General features: G+C 44.2%; 1 protein-coding gene across 1 annotated transcript in view; it reads right to left on the bottom strand.

Moving 5' to 3' along the window:
- Nucleotides 1–2,928: 2,928 nt before the first annotated feature.
- LOC142661821 (vesicle-associated membrane protein 3-like) overlaps nt 2,929–22,751 on the bottom strand; it is a 28,418-nt gene continuing 8,595 nt past the window's right edge. The window contains exons 2-5 of the mRNA XM_075839420.1: nt 9,572–9,647; nt 7,783–7,941; nt 7,027–7,078; nt 2,929–6,332 (exon numbers count right to left, since the gene is read on the bottom strand). Coding sequence (XP_075695535.1) covers nt 6,316–6,332; nt 7,027–7,078; nt 7,783–7,941; nt 9,572–9,647 — 304 coding nt within the window. The 3' untranslated portion in view covers nt 2,929–6,315. The remainder of the gene's footprint in view (nt 6,333–7,026; nt 7,079–7,782; nt 7,942–9,571; nt 9,648–22,751) is intronic.

Below are 22,751 nucleotides of genomic sequence, written 5' to 3' on the forward strand. Positions count from 1 at the left end.
GATATGCCATTCAGTGGCAAATATGTCATGCCAAGCTTATGACACTGGAGACACACACCCCAAAAATTGTTAAAAGGGTTCTCCCGGGTATGACGATGCCATATATGTGGAAGGAAACTGCTGTTTGGGCACGCTGTAGGATTCAGAGCCGAGGGAGCACCATTTGGCTTTTGGAGAGCGGATTTTGCTTGGTACTAAATTTGTTTGAGTATTGCTGGTGTTTTATAATGTGGGGGTACATGTAAGCGGGGCGGAGTATATAAGGGGCATAGTCAGGTGGTATGAAAAAAAATTAATAATCCATAGATGTGTGTTACGCTGTGAAGCAGTCCTTTCCGCACAGGCCAGTGTCGCACTGATAAATGGTGTAATTTCTTATCCCCCTTTTGGTCCACACTCTGCACCTTTGTAGTTTGGGGTATTTTGCTAGGAAGTGTTGTCCTGGTATAATACGGGCACCGTCGCTTCCAGCGGATATGTTTGGGCCCTCCCTTTCCTGGTTCCCTAATTTTAGGTCCTTGATAAATCGCCTCTTCAAACAGAAGAAATGTTCCCCTCGGGCACAACTGCATATTTTTTTATTTCCTGACTTATTGGAGCCATAACTAATTTTATTTTTCATAGACGTAGCGGTATGAGGGCTGGTTTGTTGCGGGATGAGCTGTAGTTATTATTGGTACCATTTTGGGGTACATGTGACTTTTTGATCACCTTTTATCCTATTTTTTGGGATGCCAGGTAAACAAAAAAATGCAATTCTGGCACAGCTTTTTTCGGTTTTTTTTATACAGCGTTCACCATGCGTTATAAACTACATGTTAACTTTATTCTGTGGGTCAGTACGATTCTGGCGATACCTAATTTATAGCATTTTTCTATGTTTTACAACTTTTTTCACAATAAAATTACTTTTGTAAAAAGAATGTATTTTTTTTCTGTCGCAAAGTTGTGAGAACCATAACGTTTTAATTTTTTTGTCGACGGAGGTGTATGAGGGCTTGTTTTTTGCGGGACGAGCTATAGTTTTTATAGGTACCATTTTTGGATACGTGCGACTTTTTGATCACTTTTTATTCTAATATTTGTAGGGCAAAGTGACTAAAAAACAGAAACTCTGGTAACGTTTTTTACGTTTTTTTTTACGCTGTTCACCGCGTGCAATAAATAATATAATATTTTGATACCTCAGGTCGTTACGGTCGTGGCGATACCAAATACATATGGTTTATTATTATTTTTCAATAATAAAGGACTTGATAAGAGTAAAAGGGGGATTGTGTTTTATTTGATTACTTGAAACTTTTATTGTTTTCAAACTTTTATTTTTTGCACTTTTTTATACTTTTTTTACACTTTTCTTCAAGTCCCACTAGGGGACTTGAAGGTCCAACGGTCAGATTTTTTTTTTTCTAATACATTGCACTACCTATGTAGTGCAATGTATTAGATCTGTCAGTCATTCACTGACAGCAAGCCGATTAGGCTTCGCCTCCCGGCGGGGCCTAATAGGCTTCCGTAATGGCAGAGCAGGAGACCATTGTGTCTCCTGTTGCCATAACAGCAGTCGCCAGTCCCGATTGCCTGTCAGGGCTGGCGATCTGCTAGTAACCGCTACGATGCAGCAATCGCTTTCGATTGCTGCATCGAAGGGGTTAATGGCAGGGATCGGAGCTAGCTCCGGTTCCTGCCGTTACAGGTGGATGTCAGCTGTACAGTACAGCTGACATCCACCGCTGATGACGCCGGATCAGCTCCTGAACCGGCGCCATCTTGCCGGCAGCTACGGAAGCCGATCAGGCTCCGCCGCCGGGCGGATCTTGACCGGCTTCGGTGCTAGGCAGACCGGGAGGCCAGTATTAGGCCTCCGGTTGCCATTGCAGCCACCGGAACCCCGGCAATTTCATTGCTGGGGCTCCGATGAGCTGCAAACACCTTAAGTGCAGCGATCGCGTTTGAGCGCTGCACTTAAGGGGTTAATGGCGGGGATCGAAGCTAATTTCGGTCCCCGCCGTTACAGTCGGATGTCAGCTGTAAGATACAGCTGAGATCCGGTGATGATGGCACCGACTCAGTTTCTGAGCCGGTGCCAAACATTTGACGTACATGTACGGCATTTTGCGGGAAGTCAATGCTTTCCATGACGTACATGTACGTCAAATGTCGGGAAGGGGTTAAAGCCGAGATCTTAGAAAGGAACCTATAAAACCGCTCTCAGATGACGGCTGTAACGTGGCCACATTTTATCATCATCTGTGTCTATGTAATATCTGGACCCCCCAAAGTTCTACTGAACCAAACTAAGATCACCATTGTGGAAACCACAGGAGGTCCAGGTATGGAGTCCCTTTGAAACCTGCCTAAAAAGGCCAGGATCACACATACGTAGGTTTTGATGCTGTTTTTTTTTACTCACTTTTGGGAGCCAATTACAGGAGTGGGCACAAAAGAAAGTAGATCAGTCTGTTTTTAATCCCTTTCCTTCTTTTTGGATCCACTTCTGGCTTGGTCTTCAAAACCGGTGCACAGAAAAATTGAAGTAGTTCCTGATGGCAACCAATTAATTTCACCTGTTATTTTTTTTTTTTCGAGGCCCTTTAAAAATAAAAAGCAGCAACCCCACTGATTTTATCAATGTATAATTAGGCTTTGTTCACATGACATTTAGGGAGTATGTTCTGCATGTCCACCTTGAGATACTCCCAGCGCATACGTCGAACCTATCCATAGCCCTGACGGATGCCAACGAGTGTCCTAGGTGTACTTTTTAAACATGGGGGCCTAGGTCTGACGTATGCCACATACGCCAGGAATATCTCCCGACCCATGTAAAGCCCGGACAAGCCGTGAACAGAGCCTTAATAGGATAATTTGCGGCAAGTTCCCTTTACGATCGGTTTGAGAAGTTACAGACCAAAAAACGAGACGCCGTGAACCTGCAGAAAACGACTTTATTACAATGCAGTAGTGTTAAATCACAACAATTGTACATCTACCAGATTAAAAATTAGCCATCAGTCCAGACCTGCATTCATACAAATACAGAACATTCGCAAAAAATATTCCAGCAAGGTTTTTTTTTTATTGTAAGGCTGTGATCAACCACCTTCAAAGTGGCATCATAGGAAGGCGGCACCAGACTGGCAACCTTTTTCAAGAGACTTGAGTTGTTGGTGCCAAATGAGTAGTGTCCTAAAACCCTGGTTGCGCCACCTTACTGCAGACCTCAGGGAAGAGAACAGCCATGTTCCCCAACCAAGCCAGCAGGGGGCGCAACCAGGATTAAGGCTATGTCCACACTTCACTAAAGCTTGCGTATTAGAAAAAAACGTACTAAATGCAAAAACTGAAAACGCCCGAAGTTATTTCTGATTCTCCGAGTCATCAGGTGGCACGCTGACATGGACGCAAATACAGGCACATTGGTAAAGGCCCCATTCCTGCTAAATAATGCATTTATGATGGTATTCAGTGAAAGGCAGAAATAACAGAAAATGGATCATATGGTCTATACGCATTCATCAGGATGGCAAGGCGCTATTGGCACACGAGATATATATATATCTCTCTATAAGCTAAGGTTAGAGTATACCATTTACAAAACACTGGAAAGTGGCATTCGCCATTGCTGCATCCCATAATGGCTGGGTGAGGCTCATGATGTTCAGCTACAGATGGCGGCACAGAACCTCGAGGTGATCACATCACATACGAGTCAGTTGAGGTCTAGCCCAAGACTGTATGGCTTATAACAGACTTTCACTGTGCTCTAAACACTATATAATCTGCGTTTGTGGAACCCTTTGTGATGAGACGGGTAACGCAAGCCGTTCACCATCCTTTATCAAAAGGCACCTTTCCTGCAGACCTCTGCAGCGGTCAGGATGTAACATTGGCATTATATTGGCAAAAGCCCTTATATCATTTGCCCCAACAGGCCATTAGGTTTCTGAGTGAGTTATGCGGTGACCCCGAGTGATACAGTGAGTAAACCTTGGAGGCCATGCACAATTTATGTTACGACATGAACTCATCAGGCAATACTGGCAAGGCACTAGACCCCGCAGGGGTCAGCAACCTTCGGCACTCCAGCTGTTGTAAAACTACAATGCCCAGCATGCCCAACAGTCTTTGGCTGGAATGATAAAGCCTTTGGTTATCAAGGCATGCTGGGAGTTGTAGTTTTGCAACAGATTGAGAGCCGAAGGTTCCTGACCCCTGCACTAGGGGGCGTGAGGAGCACAAAATAGCACAGGACAAGGAAAAAAAAAAAAAAAAAGGCACAGCATTGGATTTTTCCCTGAAGTTTCTGGTGGTGGGGAGGATAGGAAGGCTGGTAGGTTTACAATGGCTTAGTCTATAAGGTTCCTATATTGCACATCACTCTTCTACATAAATGGTTTGTCTGTGTCTCTAGTTTGTTTCTTTGGCAATGAGGGTATGTCCACACGATTAACAAAATACGTCTGAAAATATGGAGCTGTTTTCAAGGGAAAACAGCTCCTGATTTTCAGAAGTTTTTTTGAGAAACTCGTGTTTTTCGCGGCGTTTTTTGGAGCGGTTTTCATTGGAGTCTATGAGAAAAACCAGCTCCAAAAATGTCCCAAGAAGTGTCCTGCACTTCTTCTGACGAGCCGTCATTTTACGTGCCGTATTTTGACAGCGACGCGTAAAATGACAGCTCGTCTGCACAGAACATCGTAAGACCCATTGCAGGCGTAATTCGAGGAGTAAAACACCTGAATTACGTCTGAAAATAGGTCGTGTGCACATACCCTTAGCGTGGCCAGATTCTCCGGATACAAAATTAACTTAAATTAACCAGAATCCTTAAAAAAGCCCACACTTCGTCAGCCGGTATAAAACCTTAAAGTGTAGCTAAATGTTTGCCAAACTTCTGACATGTCATAAGTTCTGATTGGTGGGTGGACCGAGCACTGAGACCCCCACCAATCTCTAGAACAAAGCAGCTGTAGCGCTTGTGTAATAGCTTAGCCGCTTCGTGTCTGTTCGTTATTTTCGGGAAAGCCGATGTATCGGAGTACGGGCTCAGACTTTCTAATGAATCCGTACGCCAATACATTTATTTCCGGAAAAAGCCGGACACAAAGAAGCTGAACACTCACACCAGCACTTCTGCTGCTTCGTTCTAGAGATTGGTGGGGGTCTCTGTGCTCTGACCCCCACCAATCAAAACTTCTGACATGTCACTATGACATGTCAGAAGTTTGTCAAACGTTTTGTTACCCTTTAACTAAAAAGTGGGCTTTGGGATTGTGCATCTCCTCAGAGGGAGCATGGCCGGTCATCCAGTATTACATCCGCTCCTGGTAAAGCAGCATCATCCAATAGGTCGCCAGTAACTACTCTTTGCCTTTACTTGGAACAAACTTGAAAAAACATGCAACCTTGGAAAGAAGCCCCTGCAATTACCAAACCCAATAGAGATGGGTTGCCAAAGCATGAAAGCAAGCAGAGTGATGAAGGTTTCTTCATGCTGGAATAGACATCTTAGTGGAACTGGGCAGAATACAACCGTTCTACAACCTGTTGCTCTCACGTTGCTGTAAAACTACAACTCCCAGCCTGCAGCTGTCAGGACATGCTGGGAGTTGTAGTTTCACAACAGCTGGAGAACCACAGAGGTTGTAGTGGTTTATGGCAACTGAGGACAGATGTCTGGAACAGAACCGTCCGCCTCTCCTGACAGCTGTTTTATAGTGTCCCTGCCCACTGCCAGTCCAATCAGTGCTCACAGACAGTGTAGCGACACACACTATTGACAAGAGGAATGGCAACACCCAGTTATCAATTTATACATTTCCAGGAGGAACAACAGAGGAATGGCGCAATGCAGAGTTCTAAGAGAAAAAGCTCCAGCATTATTTCATGGGAAAGTCATATGTTTTCTAAAACATATGATAGGAGAGCAGAGGGGTCCTCTTAAGAAACCTGGCAATTTGCTTATACCTACATTTCAATTTACCTGGTTTAAATATTTGACTGAAGAATCCAGGAAGGACTTGCTATAAGACACACGACGTTCATGGCATTATAAAGAAAACCGATATATACACAATTACCAGCGTGCTGACAAGGGGTAGACCTGAATAAGTTGTGTTAAGACCGTGCAAATGTGCTCAATCAATAGCGGTTAAAACACGGAGTGTACAATATTTCAGTAAAGGCACAAAAATCTCAAAAAAAAACAACAACTCTAAACTAATAAAAAACTTGGAAATCCGAATATGAGCTCTTGGTTACAGCAGATTGGATGTGGTGAACGGCGACACCACGTAGGCCGACATCTACCAGACATCAGGAGACGCTCCACACTGCAAGAAATGAAGGACAGTATTATTAATAATCTTAATTCGCACAGTTGTAGCAGAGCTGAAATGGTCACAGATACGGCTTTAAAAAAATAAATTTAAAAAAAAGCCCCTTTTCCAGAGAGAATCAGGGAGTAATGGGAGGAGGGGGAATCCTAATTTGAGACCCTAATCTATTAGCAAGAGTAGAGAGCCCACACCAATGTCATATCTTATGCCCATGTTCTGCATATATTGCGGTTTGATTTCATGGTTCACTTTATATTCAAAATAGTTAAACGTTAATAATTATCTGAAATTGGATGAGTTCGGATTTATTAGCAGTCGTCTCATCATGACGATCCCTTTCTATGTGCCATATTTGGCCACTTGGACCCCCCTCCATAAGCCGGAACAGAGTCCCGCTAACCAGCCAAGAGCAGCTCTCACTCTGGCGGACCTGACTATACATTACATGGTCAGCCATTTACTTGAATGGCCGGCATGTAATACGACGTTTTCTCCGCAGGGAATATGTATGGCTGGCAGCAGCTTCCCCTAGCTAACAGACACGTATGGCCCCTGTAGAAAGATTCATATACAATGTCAAGGTCTAAAGTACTAAAAATAGAAAAAAAAAAATACCATGAACATTAGACGAAGGTAAGTAGCCGCAGCAATCGTAACAGTCATCCTGCTGTGCAAGTTGTGTACTCACCAATGATAATGATGATGATGATCACAATGACTGCAATTAATATCGCCCACATCTGTAGAGAGAAGCACAGTTATTATGGGGGGACATCTATGACCTGCTCCTTGTCTGCAGATCTAATACTTAAAATATTTATTTTAGAAAAACTGTCCCCAGCCCAGTGTCTGCTTCTAATGAACCAGCAGAGCGTCCTGATCAGCGTCCTAGATGAGCTCCCGTGTTCTTGCAGCCCCAATAATATGAGTAATCACCTGCAGATGCCTCATCCCACCGACAGAGCAGCCGCAGAGTGTGAAGGACATTATAAAGAAGACATAAAACAGAGCGGTTCTGATACCAATCACCGGTGTAAGGGCTTAGTCACATGAACCGGTATCAAATTTGGCGTGAAAAACTGACTTTTTCACGGTTGATTTGCAGCCGTGCAGGACCAGATTTCACAGATTCCTCAGACTTGTCTATTGAGGGATCCGTGAAAACGACAGGTCCTATTTTTTCATGGGTCGTTGACACGGTCCGTGAATAGCCCCATAGAAGAAAATTTATTGTAATGCAGCCGTGTCGTTAAAAAACGTCTGTCACAGCCGATGAAGTGGTTCGTGTGAATAACCTTCAAGTCTACTGAATACTAGAAAAAGACCCGTGGGAAACGAGTCCCTATACATACATGTGTGCGCAGGCACCCCCCCCCCCCCCCATTACACTACAGCTCTGCGTTATAGGATCCGCCAGCGACCGGTCGACTTTCCCGACCGTTACCTTGCAGTTCTTCCACCAATATTTCCTCTTCCGCTTGGCCGCGTTGGTCTCGATCTGCGAAGCCCCAGCCTGCAGAGCAACTACACGGTCATTCAATTCAGAAAGTTTCCGGTCTCTCTCCAGGACTTTGTCCACATTGATTCTCATAATATCAACCACCTAACAATTCAAGGGAGAAAAAAAAAAAAAATAATAAAGGAGGATATTTACAACCAAAATGGGTGTTGAGAATATTTGTGTAAATAAGTATAACATGGCCGAAAGCAAGCTTAGGCGTTCCGGTCAGTACAACATTGGACTGTTTAGTTGCGGCCGATATATAGGGTCCAACCGGTATGCCCATAACACACGGCACAGGACAAAACCTGCATCAAGTATCATTTCTAAAACTTTCTTTACCTTAGCAGCCATTTCAAGGGGACCACAAGGTCTTACACAGCATCTGACTGCAGGAAAAGACCAATAGGTCCATCTATCCTGCCCATTGTATTGTGTACACAGTGAGAAGAGCTGGTGTTTGGCCCATGAGCAATTTAAGCACATGGGGTGAGGATGGTCTTGTGCAATATATTTTTTATTTTTAGGTCTGGAGGGGATTGGAGTTGAATGTCCACCCTTGAAAGATCACATTTTGTCTGCCTGCAGCCACCACTAGGGGGAGCTTACTTCATTTTGTTTTATTATTGAGGTCAATGTATAAACAGTATGCAGTACGCTCCCCTAGTGGTGGCTCAAGGTGGACAGAACATAACCACTTAAATATGTCTATGCCGGAGACGTGGAGTTCTGTATCAAGCGTCGAATAATGTAAAGATATGAGAAATTTAATCAGGATTTTGACTTAAACATGATGGCAAAAAAGTGGAGATTCAACGTTTGCCCCATGTATGCCCTCCATATATAACTGTACAAGCCCCTACTGCATTCACTTGGAGGTCTCTCTTGCGACTAGAATATTAACAACATGAACCTAGGCCTTGTAGAATAGTACTAAAAAGTTACTAGAAGAAAAAAAAATAAAAATAAAAAAAACACGCGCTTCGCAGCTTTCTGCCACCAAGAGTTGAATTTTCTTGCCTCAATTGGTACAAATGCAAAACCTGAACCTGGTTTATAAATAAAAATCCCAGAATACAATACTCCCTGCAAAGTCATCTCCAAAATTACGAATGGGAGAAAACATTCTTCCAAATCTCTGGCCCTCAACTCAATATGATGAGCAGAAGCTCGGCTTGGGGGGGGGTCACGTAATTGGTTTCAAGACAAGGAGAGTAATCTGGAGCTACAGGACACAAGTTTATATTAAGATAAGAGTGGACGCCTTCCAACTGATTGATCACAAAAAATAAGAATACAGATATCAGCGCATAGAAATTGGACAAAAGACGGCCAAATATAGATGTTCGCCGGAAACCAATTCCGTGCGTGAATGATCTGACAGACCTTTGCTTTGGCTGATGCAGGATAAATAAAGCATTTGTACAGAACTAGGTCTGTGAACACTGCGGCGGAGGTACTCGCAGCGTGACGAGGCCACTGCCCTCTTGAAACAGCAATCATCCGACTGAAATGATATTGTTCTATAGCGGACGTCAGGCACATTAACCCCGTGTGTCAGCCTCCCTGCCGGGTCCCTTTCTACTGCCACCATACGTTTGTGAGTAAATTAGGATGGAGATGACGGCAGCGGGCATCGCTGAGCTCAAACTAAATTGGGTCTCCAGTGGCTGCCCACATGCCCGGTATCTACATCGCAGGACGGAGGTTAGTGCAGGAACGGGACGCTCACCTCTTTGACCTGAGCGTGTGTCTGCTGGAGGCGCTGGTTACTGCTGGAAGCATTGCCGGGCGCTGCAGAAGACGACCTGAAAGAACCAGAAAATTAAAAAATAAGAGGAAGAAGATCAGAAAGGCAACGGCTTCTACACAGAAGGGAGGCAGACATTTTTTTTTTTTTTTTTACATACAGTAAAATTGATGATCGGTCATTTAAATATTCCAAACAATTTTACATTCATCTTCGGCGGGCAGCACGTAATAACAGCTCGCTGGAACATTATGTACACTCATCAGCACAGATCGTCACTGAGAACTCGATTTGGTCTTAGGGAATACTTACTAATCCTCCCAAATAAAGCACCAACATAGGCAAGGGAAGTTTGAAGCCCGACCCTTCCCCAGATTCTGAGGGACATCACGTGAACCCGCTCAGCTCTGCTGTACGGCATGTAATACAATATATACTCTACCCTATTGGCAATTCCATTGGCTGTTAGGCGGGCAGCTTCATGCGCTATACTGGGTTAGTATTATCGGAGTATCGGTCAGATGGTGGCGGAATATAGACAACCGCTCGAGATGAAAGTCCGACAATGAAAAGCAATTCCAAAGCATTCACATTCATCCATAATATTTCTGTAGCCAGTTTGACCCCATAGAAACCCGGTGTATGGCAATGCCAGGTTCTCGCTTTCTCCCATCATCTAGTAGAGATATTCACATAATCTGGGATGACACGTCTGTATTTCCCACCTCCGCCGTGCCCAGCCCAGTATAGTATAGTGTGAACCCAGCCCTGTACATATACAATGGAAGCCGCGCGTGGCTACTGTACTATGCCAAGTCTGCACCACACCCGGAGGGAAGGGAATAGCGGGCCTGGCACCGGATAGAAAACTAAACCCAACATCCTCATCCAACAGGTGACAACCTAAGCAGCGCCCGGTCGCCTTATAGGATCTCATTATCCCAGCATTGCCACCATATAGATTAGTAATGAATGAATTATGGCCAATAGGATATATGTATTTAAGATTTATCTTTTACATTCTTTATTTTCAGGGTTTCATACGAGGCTGGGGAATATCTGAACAGAGTGGAAATAAGGCCGCAAAACCTAAGAGACAGGTTTATAATAGATATGTGACCGAAAGTAATGTTGTAGGGGGAGGGGAGGGGGGGTTTATGGACCTTCTGTCACTAATCCCAATGAAGAACACTACAGTCAGCTTATCAAATCTCTGACAGATAACAGGGAACAATAGATCACATTCAATTGCACAGTATACTATGGGCCTGTCCGTGCTGTAATTACGGCCTGAAATAGGACATGTTCAATCTCAACGTTATTTCCTGAAAAATATAGAAGGGGTTATCTGGGCCTTGGGATGAACCATCAATATTAGATCTGTAGAGGTCTGACTCTCGGCACCACTGCCGATCAATCGGAGGGGGTCGCAGCACTCGTACGAGCACCGTTTCCTTCTAGTTCGTACCTTGCACGTGCCGTTACATTTGTAGCAGCTCTGGAAGGCATTGAGCCACGGTCCTATTCAAGTGAATGCTACAAACGTAAAGGTGCGTGCAAAGTACGAACGAGAAAGACACCATTTAAAGCACTAAAGAGAGCCCTTTAAACAGGTGATGGGGGGGAGGGGGGGGGGTGTCGAGAGTTGGACCGACCCCCACCGATCTAATATTGAGACCACAATACGGCAGGTCAGCAGGAGTGACGTGTTCAGTGTCAGCGTCACCTGTAAAATCGATCACAAATAAGTTATGAACTTAGATGTGATCGGTAACAGCTTGATCCCGAGGGTCAGAAACACACAGGACCCGCCGTCACTGAACCCGTCAGTCCCCCTGACCTGACGGATTCGGGACTCCGCGCTAGATACAGATGTTCTATATACACAGGATACAAAGCAGCTGTACCTGAAAGTGTTACAATTATTTTTAATAAAAAGTAATTAGAAAGTTGCACCAATCTCACTGATAGACATTTTTATTCAAAAGGAGTACAAAGCCTTTAAAAGAAGGTCAGCTTCCCTGTCTGTTTAAGAAAAGATGCTTCAGAGGGGAATACAAGTATTTTCTAAGAGCTGCGTTCCTCTGTTATTCCTCCTTACACAATGTCCAATCAGTGCCGGACTAAGGACACGCCCCTTTAACAAGGTGAACGGCGATGGCTGATCAGACATCGGGTCACGTTATGATTTGCTCATAAGTCGGAAATCTCAAATCTTTTAGGTCAAGTCTTTAATGAAATCAGCCAAATCTAGAAATCTACAGATGGTGAGACAAGGCGGCCATTCATTCCCTGCAGAATGTAAAACATCACTGGGCAATGTCAGCTTCATGTCCGGTCATCCATTCTTAGCAGTTTATAAAGAGAAATGTGCTCAGAAATGAGGGGTGAATGATCGTGAGACCCCCCCCCCCTATTATACACCACACTAATTGTGTCCATACACTTTAGATAGCTGTCGGCTGAGCGTGCACATTTATTGCAACAAGGGGAGGGGTATCAGCCGCTGCCAGACCCCTCCAGGAGCCGCTTATCTCCTGCGGGAACAAAGGATCGGGCATATTGGATTCCTCTACATCTGCCGTCAGGGGACAGTCGGGAGACCCTCATACACATTAGTCAGCTGGTCCCGCCGACTTCCATTGACTGTGTATAGGTACGTTTAGAGAAGTCGACAAGTAAGCAGCACCCCCTACTTGGATACCCCAAATTACAAGGGATTAGGATAAAACATCTGCAGATTGATTAATTCTCATTACAAGTACCTGTATCTGGATATATCCAAGTCCAGAGTCAGGAAAAGCTGCGGCGATTCAAATGCAACCTGGTCAAAACCTAGTCAGGGGGGCAGATGTATTAATAATGGCTTAAAGATAGTCTAAAGCTGGGAGGTGCTAGGCTGAAGATGCGCCAATTTCTTCAACGATGCACAAAATCTATCAGACCGCGTGCACGTGTTAGACTCCGTTTCCTTGTTTACACCACCTATTGTTTAGTATTTTGCACCACAAAACCGTCGATTGCAAGTGTTAAGCCCGACGCATTTCACCACTTAGCAAATCCACGGCCATATTCTAAGTATGTGACCTGACGCGGCGTGCATCTCACAAATCTATGTTCTTTCTGGCACGTGCATTAGTAAATTTGGCCAACAATATATGAGCCAAAAAAACAAACGCACAAGACGCCAGGACCGAAGCGCAGAGACAATAATAAATCTGCCCCATTAGGTTTGTAAGTCTTAGGGTATGTTCACACGATTAACAAAATACGTCTGAAAATATGGAGCTATTTTCAAGGAAAAACCGCTCCTGATTTTCAGACGTTTTTTTGAGCAACTCGCGTTTTTCATGGCCGTTTCTGGAGCGGTTTTCAATAGAGTCTGAGAAAACAGATCCAAAAACGTCCCAAGAAGTGTCCTGCACTTCTTTTGACGAGCCATCATTTTACGCGCCGTATTTTGACAGCGACGCGTAAAATGACAGCTCGTGGGAACAGAACATCGTAAGACTCATTGCAAGTAATGGGCAGATGTTTGCCGACGTATTGGAGCCGTCTTTTCCGGCGTAATTCGAGGCGTAAAACGCCTCCATTACGTCTGAAAATAGGTCGTGTGAACATACCCTTACAACTTCAAACGTGGCGGGCAAGTTGTCCTGCTTTCTTTGGATGGGATCAGCTCCTGAAAACGTGACGCAGCTCCACTCACAGATCACAAGATGAGGTAAGAGAGACCTTGTCACCTCAGCTTACAATCTACAGGATCTAGACAAGACTACAAGGAGCGTGGATGCGATTAATGCAAAAAAAAAAAAAAAAAAAGAAGGACACTGATCGCCCGAGCGGGTTGGGGGAAGGGGCAGCCAACAACCTAGAAGCTAGTCCAAGCCCTTATGTAGAAGATGTCAGCAGCGCTAGAGGTGACCGGCACCAGTTATGACAACCCAGAAAATAACAGGTGTCCTGGTTATGTCCCCCCTTTGCTCTACCCCGTCACCTGCCAATATTAAATTGTTCCAGATACTTCAGAACAGATGACGCGATCACTTGATGAGCAGTGCACATGAACTTTATCTACAAGCGTCGCCTGCCATGAACGGAGATCACTGACGAATGGCAGAAACAACAGAATAGAAAATGGAGTGCACGCGGCTGTTCCTATATCCTCCATAGGATTTCATGACGAGTGAGCGCACGCGCAGCCACGTCTCCTCCGGAACCGGGAGCTTGCGTCTGTTCTCGTACTTTTATGGCGTGCGTTATTGAAAAATATCATTTGGGGACGAAAACCTGAAATTCAGATGTACAGGAGTAGTGACATCGAAACCTTGTCAAGAAGTGGTCTCGGAAACAGCGTTGGGTTGCTGATCTTTTGGGGCTGATCTGTGTGCAGAAACAAGGCAAAACTGCAGGAGAAATCAGCGACTTAAGCCTCGAAGTTCTGCTGCGGATTCTCCGCCAATTCCACATTAAAAATCTACCGCGTGCACAGAGCCGGCCTGTTCACATCAGCGTTGGGGCTTCCCGTTCATCTGTTTTGTCAAAGAAACAGACAAACGGAAAGTAAGGTTTAGGGCCTGTTCACATCACCGAAACCTCAGACGGAACCCCGGAACGGAAAGCGAACGGTGATGTTAACAGGCCCTTACGTTTGCATTACCGTTGATTTCAATGGTATCTTTCTTTCAAACGTTAACCATAGATTGTCTGTTTCTCTGACTGAACAGATGAATGGAAAGCCAAAACGGAAGCTCAACGCTGATGTGAACAGGCCCTAAGACCTCCAGGCTCTGACACTGCCCTCTGCTGGTAGGTTCAGTGACGTACATGCGAGTCAGACTCACTTCTTGCACAGAAGGATATGGCAGGCGTAGGTTTGGAGAAAACCTGTGTGCCTACTGATAGAGAAGGGTGTGGGGCACGCACCAAAATTTACTACAAGACAGGAGAGGGGCACACCAAGAGGAGCTTACACTTCCCTGGACGCAGTGCAGACCTGGCTCCTGGGTTCTTCTTTAGGCCTGATTATCTGTACCCGGTTCTGTAGATTGAAAGACTGAATTGGAGGATTGATATCCAAGACTGAAATATAAACCTTTCATCTATTGTGTTATTTTCCAGTTTAGACTTAAATTTTAGTCATGAAATCAACTCATATTGACAAGGGTCAGAGTGGTGTTACATGCAGCGCTATTCTTCCCATCAAAGAAGAAAAAAAAGTCACCAGGGTCTGTCGGGTGCCGGCGGTGCACATTGTACAACAAATCTGGCAGAGTGTCGTGGTTTGCAGTATGAATGAAAACCACGATGCAGATGTGAGCGGAGCCGCAGCTTGTGATTGGTCACGCTGTTTCCATGTTATGTGATCTACTACCGAGAACCAGTGACACAACACTGCCCTCTAGTGACCAGCAGACGAATACAAACCTGCTGGCCAGAACCAACCACACGTTCCAGTACTCCCGACCCAGCACAGGAGAAACCTATTGAAATGCTTTACATTGTTCACGTGTACACTAAAAAAAAAACTTTAAAAAAAATAAAATATAAAAAAAATAAACTTCCCCTAAAACAGAGACACGTTCACATATATTGTACTGTCCTCTGTTGCATATTTTCAGCGCAGAATATGAACCCAACCCGCCATGTGTGAACACGGCCTTGCAATGCCGCTCTATCACTATGACCTAGCACAGGATTCCTAGAAGATGGCACGAGACCTCCAGAACTGCAGGAAAGAAACATTGATGTTTGACCCGGATGATCAGCTGCGATCGCCAGAGGAAGAAGCTGCTGACGGATCAGTTACCCTGAAGTGACTGTAGGGGGTAAGGAATTATTACTTCGTGCCCATTGTGTGTGTAGTGTCCTCCTTTCTAACAACTCTGCTCTGGATACTCATTGACGCAATTTTGAATACAGGGATCACAGTGCAGACGTTACCCACCCCAGGCGCCTGCTTTGAGAACTCTACTGCAGGGGGGATTCACAACCGGTAAGGCTGCAGTCACACGCGGCAGATTTTTTGCAGAAATTTCTGCAACAAAAATCACTCCCATTCATCTAAATGTTGTATCGGCAGCAGGTGCATCCATTTCTGTAAATTCCATTCAGATGAATGGAACGACTTTTCGTTGCAGAAATTCCTGCAACAAAATCTGCGGTGTGTGACCGAACCCTAAGGGCATGACCACACGTAGCGGAATTGCTCTGGAATTCCGCTGCGGACAGTCCGCAGCGTACACGTTTCTCCATTGCCTTCCACAGCTTTTTAGTAGTGTTAGTTTACACGTTGTGGACAATTCAGCTGCGGAGCATAGGCCGGGGCTGCGGAATTTGGTGTCCGCAGCATACAATGGTTGTTGCGGACTTGTAGCGGACTCATTGCGGAATTTCTCCATTGACTTCAATAGAGATTCAAAATTCTGCAATGAAGTCCGCAGATGTCATGTAGATGTTATGTGTGCTGCAGAGCGTGTTGGTTTTTTCACATGACATTTCTTCATTCTGGCTGGGCCTATGTATTTCTAGGTCTACAGCCAGACTGAGGAAGTCAATGGGGCTCCCGTAATTACGGGTGACTACGTGTGTGCACCCATAATTACGGGAGCGTTGCTAGGCGACGTCAGTAAATAGTCACTGTCCAGGGTGCTGAAAGAGTTAAGCGATCGGCAGTAACTGTTTCTGCACCCTGGACAGTGACTACCGATCCCAATATACAGCAACCTGTAAAAAAATATAAGTTCATACTTACCGAGAACTCCCTGCTTCTTTCTCCAGTCCGGCCTCCCAGGATGACGTTTCAGTCTAAGTGACGGCTGCAGCCAATCACAGGCCAATCACAGGCTGTAGCGGTCACATGGACTGCCGCGTCATCCAGGGAGGTCGGGCTGGATGGCGAAAGAGGGGCGCGTCACCAAGACAACGGCCGGTAAGTATGAATTTCTTTTACTTTTACTAGGGAAAGGGCTGTCCCTTCTCTCTATCCTGCACTGATAGAGAGAAGGGAAGCCCTCTTCCCCTCAATACGCAGCAGCCAGTCCGCACCAATTTAATGCCCATTTTAGGCAAAGCCGCAACAGAATCTGCAACGCAGATTCTGTGTGGCATTGATGCGGACAGTGGCGGAAGAACTCCGCCACGTCTGGGCATGCCCTAAGGCTACATGCACACGTTGTAGAATTTGGTGCAGATGCAGAAAATCAGCATCAAGATGGCAGGTAAATGCAAATAAGTCAGCTGGTAAAATACACACCTACGGCTGAGTTCACACGGGGCAGATACGCTGCGTAAAAGCATGCAGCGTATCCAAGATGTGCACCGCGGGGAATTCCGGGTGAAAAAGCGGAGTGTCCGCTGCAGGAAACTGCAGCACTTAGGCTGTCCGGATGATGTTTCATCCCATGTGACCGTCGCTACAGCCTGTGGAGGCCGCGCCGTAGAGTGGAAGAGACTTCACAGGTTATTAGGTTTTTTTCTAAGTTGCGTCTTTTGCCGCGGAATCGCTGCGAACCCACTGCAAAAAAAGCAACAACTATTTGTAGTGGGTTTTACTTCCCCATTGAATTAAATGGGGAAAACCCGAAACAATTAAGCAGCGTTTACACAAATACAATTGACATGCGGTGGAATAAAATTCCGCTCGGCAGGTCAATTTCTGAGTTTTATTTCCCGCTCCGTATTTCCACAGCGTGTGGAGATTTGTTCCATCTCATCCACTTTGCTGCTACGGTATTTGCTGCAGAAAAAACACAGTATTTACGCAACATGTGAACTGACCCTGCATTTTGTGATGCATTTTTAGGTGCGTTTTTTTGCTGCAGATTTTGGTGCGTTTGCTTTTCTTTAAAACGAGTCAGATACAATTCGCAGGTGGAAACGCAAGATAAATGGACATGCTGCGGATTTTAAAATACGCACTGCAGGTCAATTTATGCGCGGAAAAAACCTGCAACGTGTAGATGAGATTACTTGAAATGTCATTTACTTTGCTTGTATTGTATTACACGGCGGATTTGCTGCACGAGAATATGCAATGTGTGCATTTGGCCTTACTGGTCCAAATTAGACTAAGGCTATGTTCACACGTAGAGTCAAAAACGTCTCAAAATACGGAGCCGTTTAAGGGAAAACAGCCCATGATTTTCAGATGTTTTTTGCTGCGTTTTTGGATCTGTTTTCATTGGAGTCTATGAGAAAACGGCTCCAAAAACGTCCCAAGAAGTGTCCTGCACTTCTTTTGACGAGGCTGTTATTTTACGCTCCGTCTTTTGACAGCGACGCGTAAAATGACATGTCGTCGGCACAGAACATCGTAAGACCCATTGCAAGTAATGGGCAGATGTTTGTCGACGTATTGGAGCCGTTTTTTCAGACGTAATTCGAGGCGTAAAATGCCTCCATTACGTCTGAAAATAGGTCGTGTGAACCCATAATAATAGTACACGAAATGTAGAAAAACACAAAATTAGAAACCCGGCAACTCTTCCCTTTTCTTTGATTAGATCCAGTCTACTTTTGCAATCAAAATAGTGAGAAATATACAGAGATTATTTTTGTGCGCTCCAGGAGATTCGGCACTTTCCTCTCATTCGTAGGCCGGATTCACACGAGCGTGTGCGTTTTGCACGCGCAAAAGGTACTTAACAGGTCTGTGTGTCATCACCATATGGCGCGCGGCTGTGTGATTTTCGCGCAGCCGCCATCATTATGACACTGTCTGTAGCACGTGGTGCTTTTCAATCAGAATTTTCACTGCCGTTGCGCGAATTACGTGCATCACACGGAAGTGCTTCCGTCTGCTGCGCGTGATTTTCACGCACCCATTGACTTTAATGGGTGCGTGATGCGCGAGAAACGCACAAACATCGGACATGTCGTGAGTTTTATGCAGCGGACACACGTTGCGTGAAAATCACGTACTGTCTGAACGGCCCCATTGAGTTACATAGGTCCGTGCGAGGAGCGTGAAAGTGACGCGCGTAGCACGGATGTATTATACGTTCGTCTGAATAAGCCCTTACAGACCGCAGTTCAGACCTGTCTCTTGCTGTAAGGAAATTGGCTGCAACAGGAGCCCTCCCCCCACTGCTTGGTCTACAATAAGGCCTAATGCATGGGGGTTGGCGGCATCCCGGTTTTGTCATCCACACGGGTATATACTGAGGCATGTCATTTTGCATTATATATACTTCGTGTTGCACCTCTTTTGAAGCACTTGTTTCATATACCGCAATATTGTGAAATAGCTAATCTATCTACACACACACACATAATATATATATATATCCCATCTATGATATATCTGCCTGCATAATTGGTCTATTTGCTTACCTCTACTTTATTGCCACTTTAACCCTTTCACGACCAAGGACGAAAATGTACGTCATGGTCGGCTGCTAGTTCCCGCACCAGGACGTGCATTTTCGTCCGCATTTCAAACTGTCACTCTGTGTAAACACAGAGTGACAGACGCGCGCTGACAGCTGTCCTAGACAGCTGAGACATCAGTCTTGCCGGACAGCGGACCATCGCCGCTGCTTTCGGCAGTTAACCCCTTAAGTGCGGCGACGGATTGCCGTCGCCGCATTTAAGTGGTTTGAAGCACATCGGCAGCCCCCACGAAGTGATCGTGGGGGCTTCCGATGCTTGTCACGGCAATCGGAGGTCAGATAATGACCTCCGGGTTGCCATGTACGGAAGCCTCGGAGGAACAGCCTCCGGCCGTTCCTCCTCTGCTTCCTGTCAGTGTGACAGTCACGTCACAATGACAGTTAGAGTACATTACACTACGTGTGTAGTGTAATGTACTCTAGCAGCGATCAAAGCTGCAAGTCTGAGTGTCCCCTAGTGGGACAAGTAAAAAAAGTAAAAAAAAGTAATACAAATGTTTTAAAAAAAGTGTAAAAATAAAAGTTATAAGTTATATAAACACAAAATGCTTTTTTTCCTATAATAAGACTTTTATTATAGAAAAAAAATGAACACGTTAAAAAAGTACACATATCTGGTATCACCGCGTTCGTAACGACCCCAACTATAAAACTGTAATGTTATTTTCCCCGCACGATGAACACCCCAAAAAAAATCAATAAAAAACGACGACAGAATCACAATTTTTTTGGTCACCACCGCTCCCTAAATAAAGAATAAAAAGTGATCAAAAAGTCGCATATACCCGAAAATAATACCGATAAAAACTTCTATCCGTCCCGCAAAAAACAAGCCCTTACACAGCTTTTTTGACTAAAAAATAAAAAAATTATGGCTCTCAGAATATGGTGACACAGAAATTTTTTTTGTTTATAAATAAGTCATTTTATTGTGCAAACGCTAAAAAAAAGGACCAAACCTATATACATCTGGTATCGCCGTAATCGTACCAACCCGCAGAATAAAGTAACAATGTCATTTATAGCATACGGTGAGCACCGCAAAAAGAAAACCTAAAAAACGGTGTCAGAATTCCTGTTTTTTGCTCAGGATTGCAAAAAAAAATTAACAAAAAGTGATAAAAAAAAAAAAACAGCACGTACCCCAAAATGGTACCAATGAAAACTACAGATTGTCCCGCAACCAATAAGCCCTCACACGGCTCCGGTCGTGAAAAAATAAAACTGTTCTGGCTTTCAGAATATGGCGATGCAAAATGTGCAGAGTGTTCCAAAAGTGGATAAGCTCGGGCGCCATTTATCAGTGCGACACCTGCCACACATCTATGAATTATTATTTATTTATCCCATTATTATACCCTCTTATAATGCCCTGATGTTCTCCGCACAGATTACACATACCCCCACATCATAAACTGAAATACCAGCAAAACCCAAAACAGAAAACTACCAAGCAAAATCTGCGCTCCAAAAGCAAAATGGCGTCCCTCCCTTCTGAGCCCTGCAGCGTGCCCAAGCAGCAGTTTGCGCCCACACATACGGTGTCGCCATACCCGAGAGAACTCGCTTAACGTTTTATGAGGTATTTGTCTTCTGTGGGACACACTGGGCACAACATATTATGCACTAAAATGGCATATCAGTGGAAAATTGCAATTTTCACTTTGAACCATCCGCTGTGCACTAACCCCTTTGCGCACTATGACTTAATTGCCCGTCATGGTGCGGCGGTTGATGTATGGAGCCGGCTCAAGAGCTGAGCCCGCTCCATACGCTGCGGGTGTCGGCTGTGTATTACAGCAGGCCCCCTCGGTACTAACGGACAGGAACAGCGATCGCTCTGTTACAGAAGCCTGTAAGAATAACAATTTACTGCAGTACATTAGTATTGCAGTATATTGTACCAGCGATCCAATGATCGCTGGATCAGGTCCCCTAAGGGGATTGATTAATAAAATGTGTAGAAGAATTATAGTTATTAGTAGCGAGAATTTTTTTTTTTAAAGTTAAAAAAACAAAACAGCTTTTCGCATTTTTCTTCTAAAGTAATGTCAAAAAATGAACAAAATTGGTATCGCTTCGTCCGTAAAAGTCCGAACTATTACAATATACCATTATTTAATTTGCACAGTGCACACCTTAAAAAAAAATTATAATTGAAACCGGCAAAATCGCAGTTTTTTATTTTGTCACCTTCACTCTATAAAAAAAATGTAATACAACTTTTGAATAACTTTTATGTACCAAAAAATGGTACCAATAAGAACTGCAGCTCCTCCCGCAAGAAATAAGCCCTCACACCGCTCTATTGATGGAAAAATAAAAAAGTTATGGCTCTTGGAAAGCAGGGAGTGAAAATCTAAAATATGAAAGCAAAAAATGGATCAGTCCTGAAAGGGTTAATTCATTTCTAATGAAAAAACGTATGACCACATGTGGGGTATTTCCGTACTCGGGAGAAATTGCTTTATAAAAAATGGTTGTTTTTTTCCTCCTTTATCCCTTGTGAAAATGAGAAAATGCAACATTTTAGTGGAAAAAATGTTATTAATTTTCGCGCCCTAATTCTAATAAACTCTGCAAAAGACCCGTGGGGTGTAAATGCTCACTATACCCCTAGAAAAATTCCTTGAAGGTTTTTCCAAAATGGGGTCACTTTTGGGGGGTTTCCACTGTTTTGGTCCCTCCAGTGCATTGCAAATGCGACATGGCACCGAAAACCATTCCAGCAAAATCATAAATCCAAATGGCGCTCCTTCCCTTCTGAGCCCTGCTGTGGGTCCAAACAGCAGTTTATTACCACATATGGGGTATTGTCGTAATCGGGAGACATTGCTTTACAAATGTTGGGGTGCATTTTCTTCGTTATTCCTTGTAAATAATAAAAATGTCTATGTTGTTTCAGAAAAAAAGTAAATTGTAATTTTTACAGACTAATTCCAATATATTTAGCGAAAAACCTGTGTGGTCAAAATACTTACTATACCCCTAGATAAATACCTTAAGGGGTCTAGTTTTCGAAATGGGGTCGTTTATGGGCAGTTTCTATCGTTCTGGCAGCTCAAAGCTTCTCCAAATGTACAGTGGGGCCTAAAACATTTTCAAGCAAAATATGAGTCCTGAAAGCCTCCGGGTGCTCCCTTCCTTTGGGGCCCTGCCGTGTGTCCAAACAACGCATTAGGGCCACAATGTGGGTATTTTTGAAAACAGGAGAAAGAGGGTGATAGATTTTGGGGTGTGTTTCTTAATTTTCATGTTCGCTTTACAAAGAAATCGGTCTTCAAACAAATACTTTTATGAAAAAAGTGAAATTATATATTTTTTTCACCTGATATGCATTAAATTTAGCAAAAAACTGTGGGGTCAAAATACTTACTATACCCCTAAATAAATACCTTATGGGGTCTAGTTTTCTAAATGGGGTCGTTTATGGGGAGTTTCTATCGTTCTGGCAGCTCAAAGCCTCTCCAAATGTGCAGTGGGGCCTAAAACATTTTCAAGCAAAATATGAGTCCTGAAAGCCTCCGGGTGCTCCCTCCCTTTCGGGCCCTGTCGTGTGTCCAAGCAATGCATTAGGGTCACAATGGGGGCATTTTTGAAAACAGGAGAAACAGGGTGATATATTTTGGGGTGTGTTTCTTCATTCTCATGGTCGCTTTACACAGAAATCGGTCTTCAAAGTGATACTTTTATGAAAAAAGTGTTTTTTGTTTTTTTTTCACCTGCTATGCATTAAATTTAGCAAAAAACTGTGGGGTCAAAGTACGCAC

This window comes from Rhinoderma darwinii, chromosome 10 (assembly GCF_050947455.1).
Source record: "Rhinoderma darwinii isolate aRhiDar2 chromosome 10, aRhiDar2.hap1, whole genome shotgun sequence".
Lineage (NCBI taxonomy): Eukaryota > Metazoa > Chordata > Amphibia > Anura > Rhinodermatidae > Rhinoderma > Rhinoderma darwinii.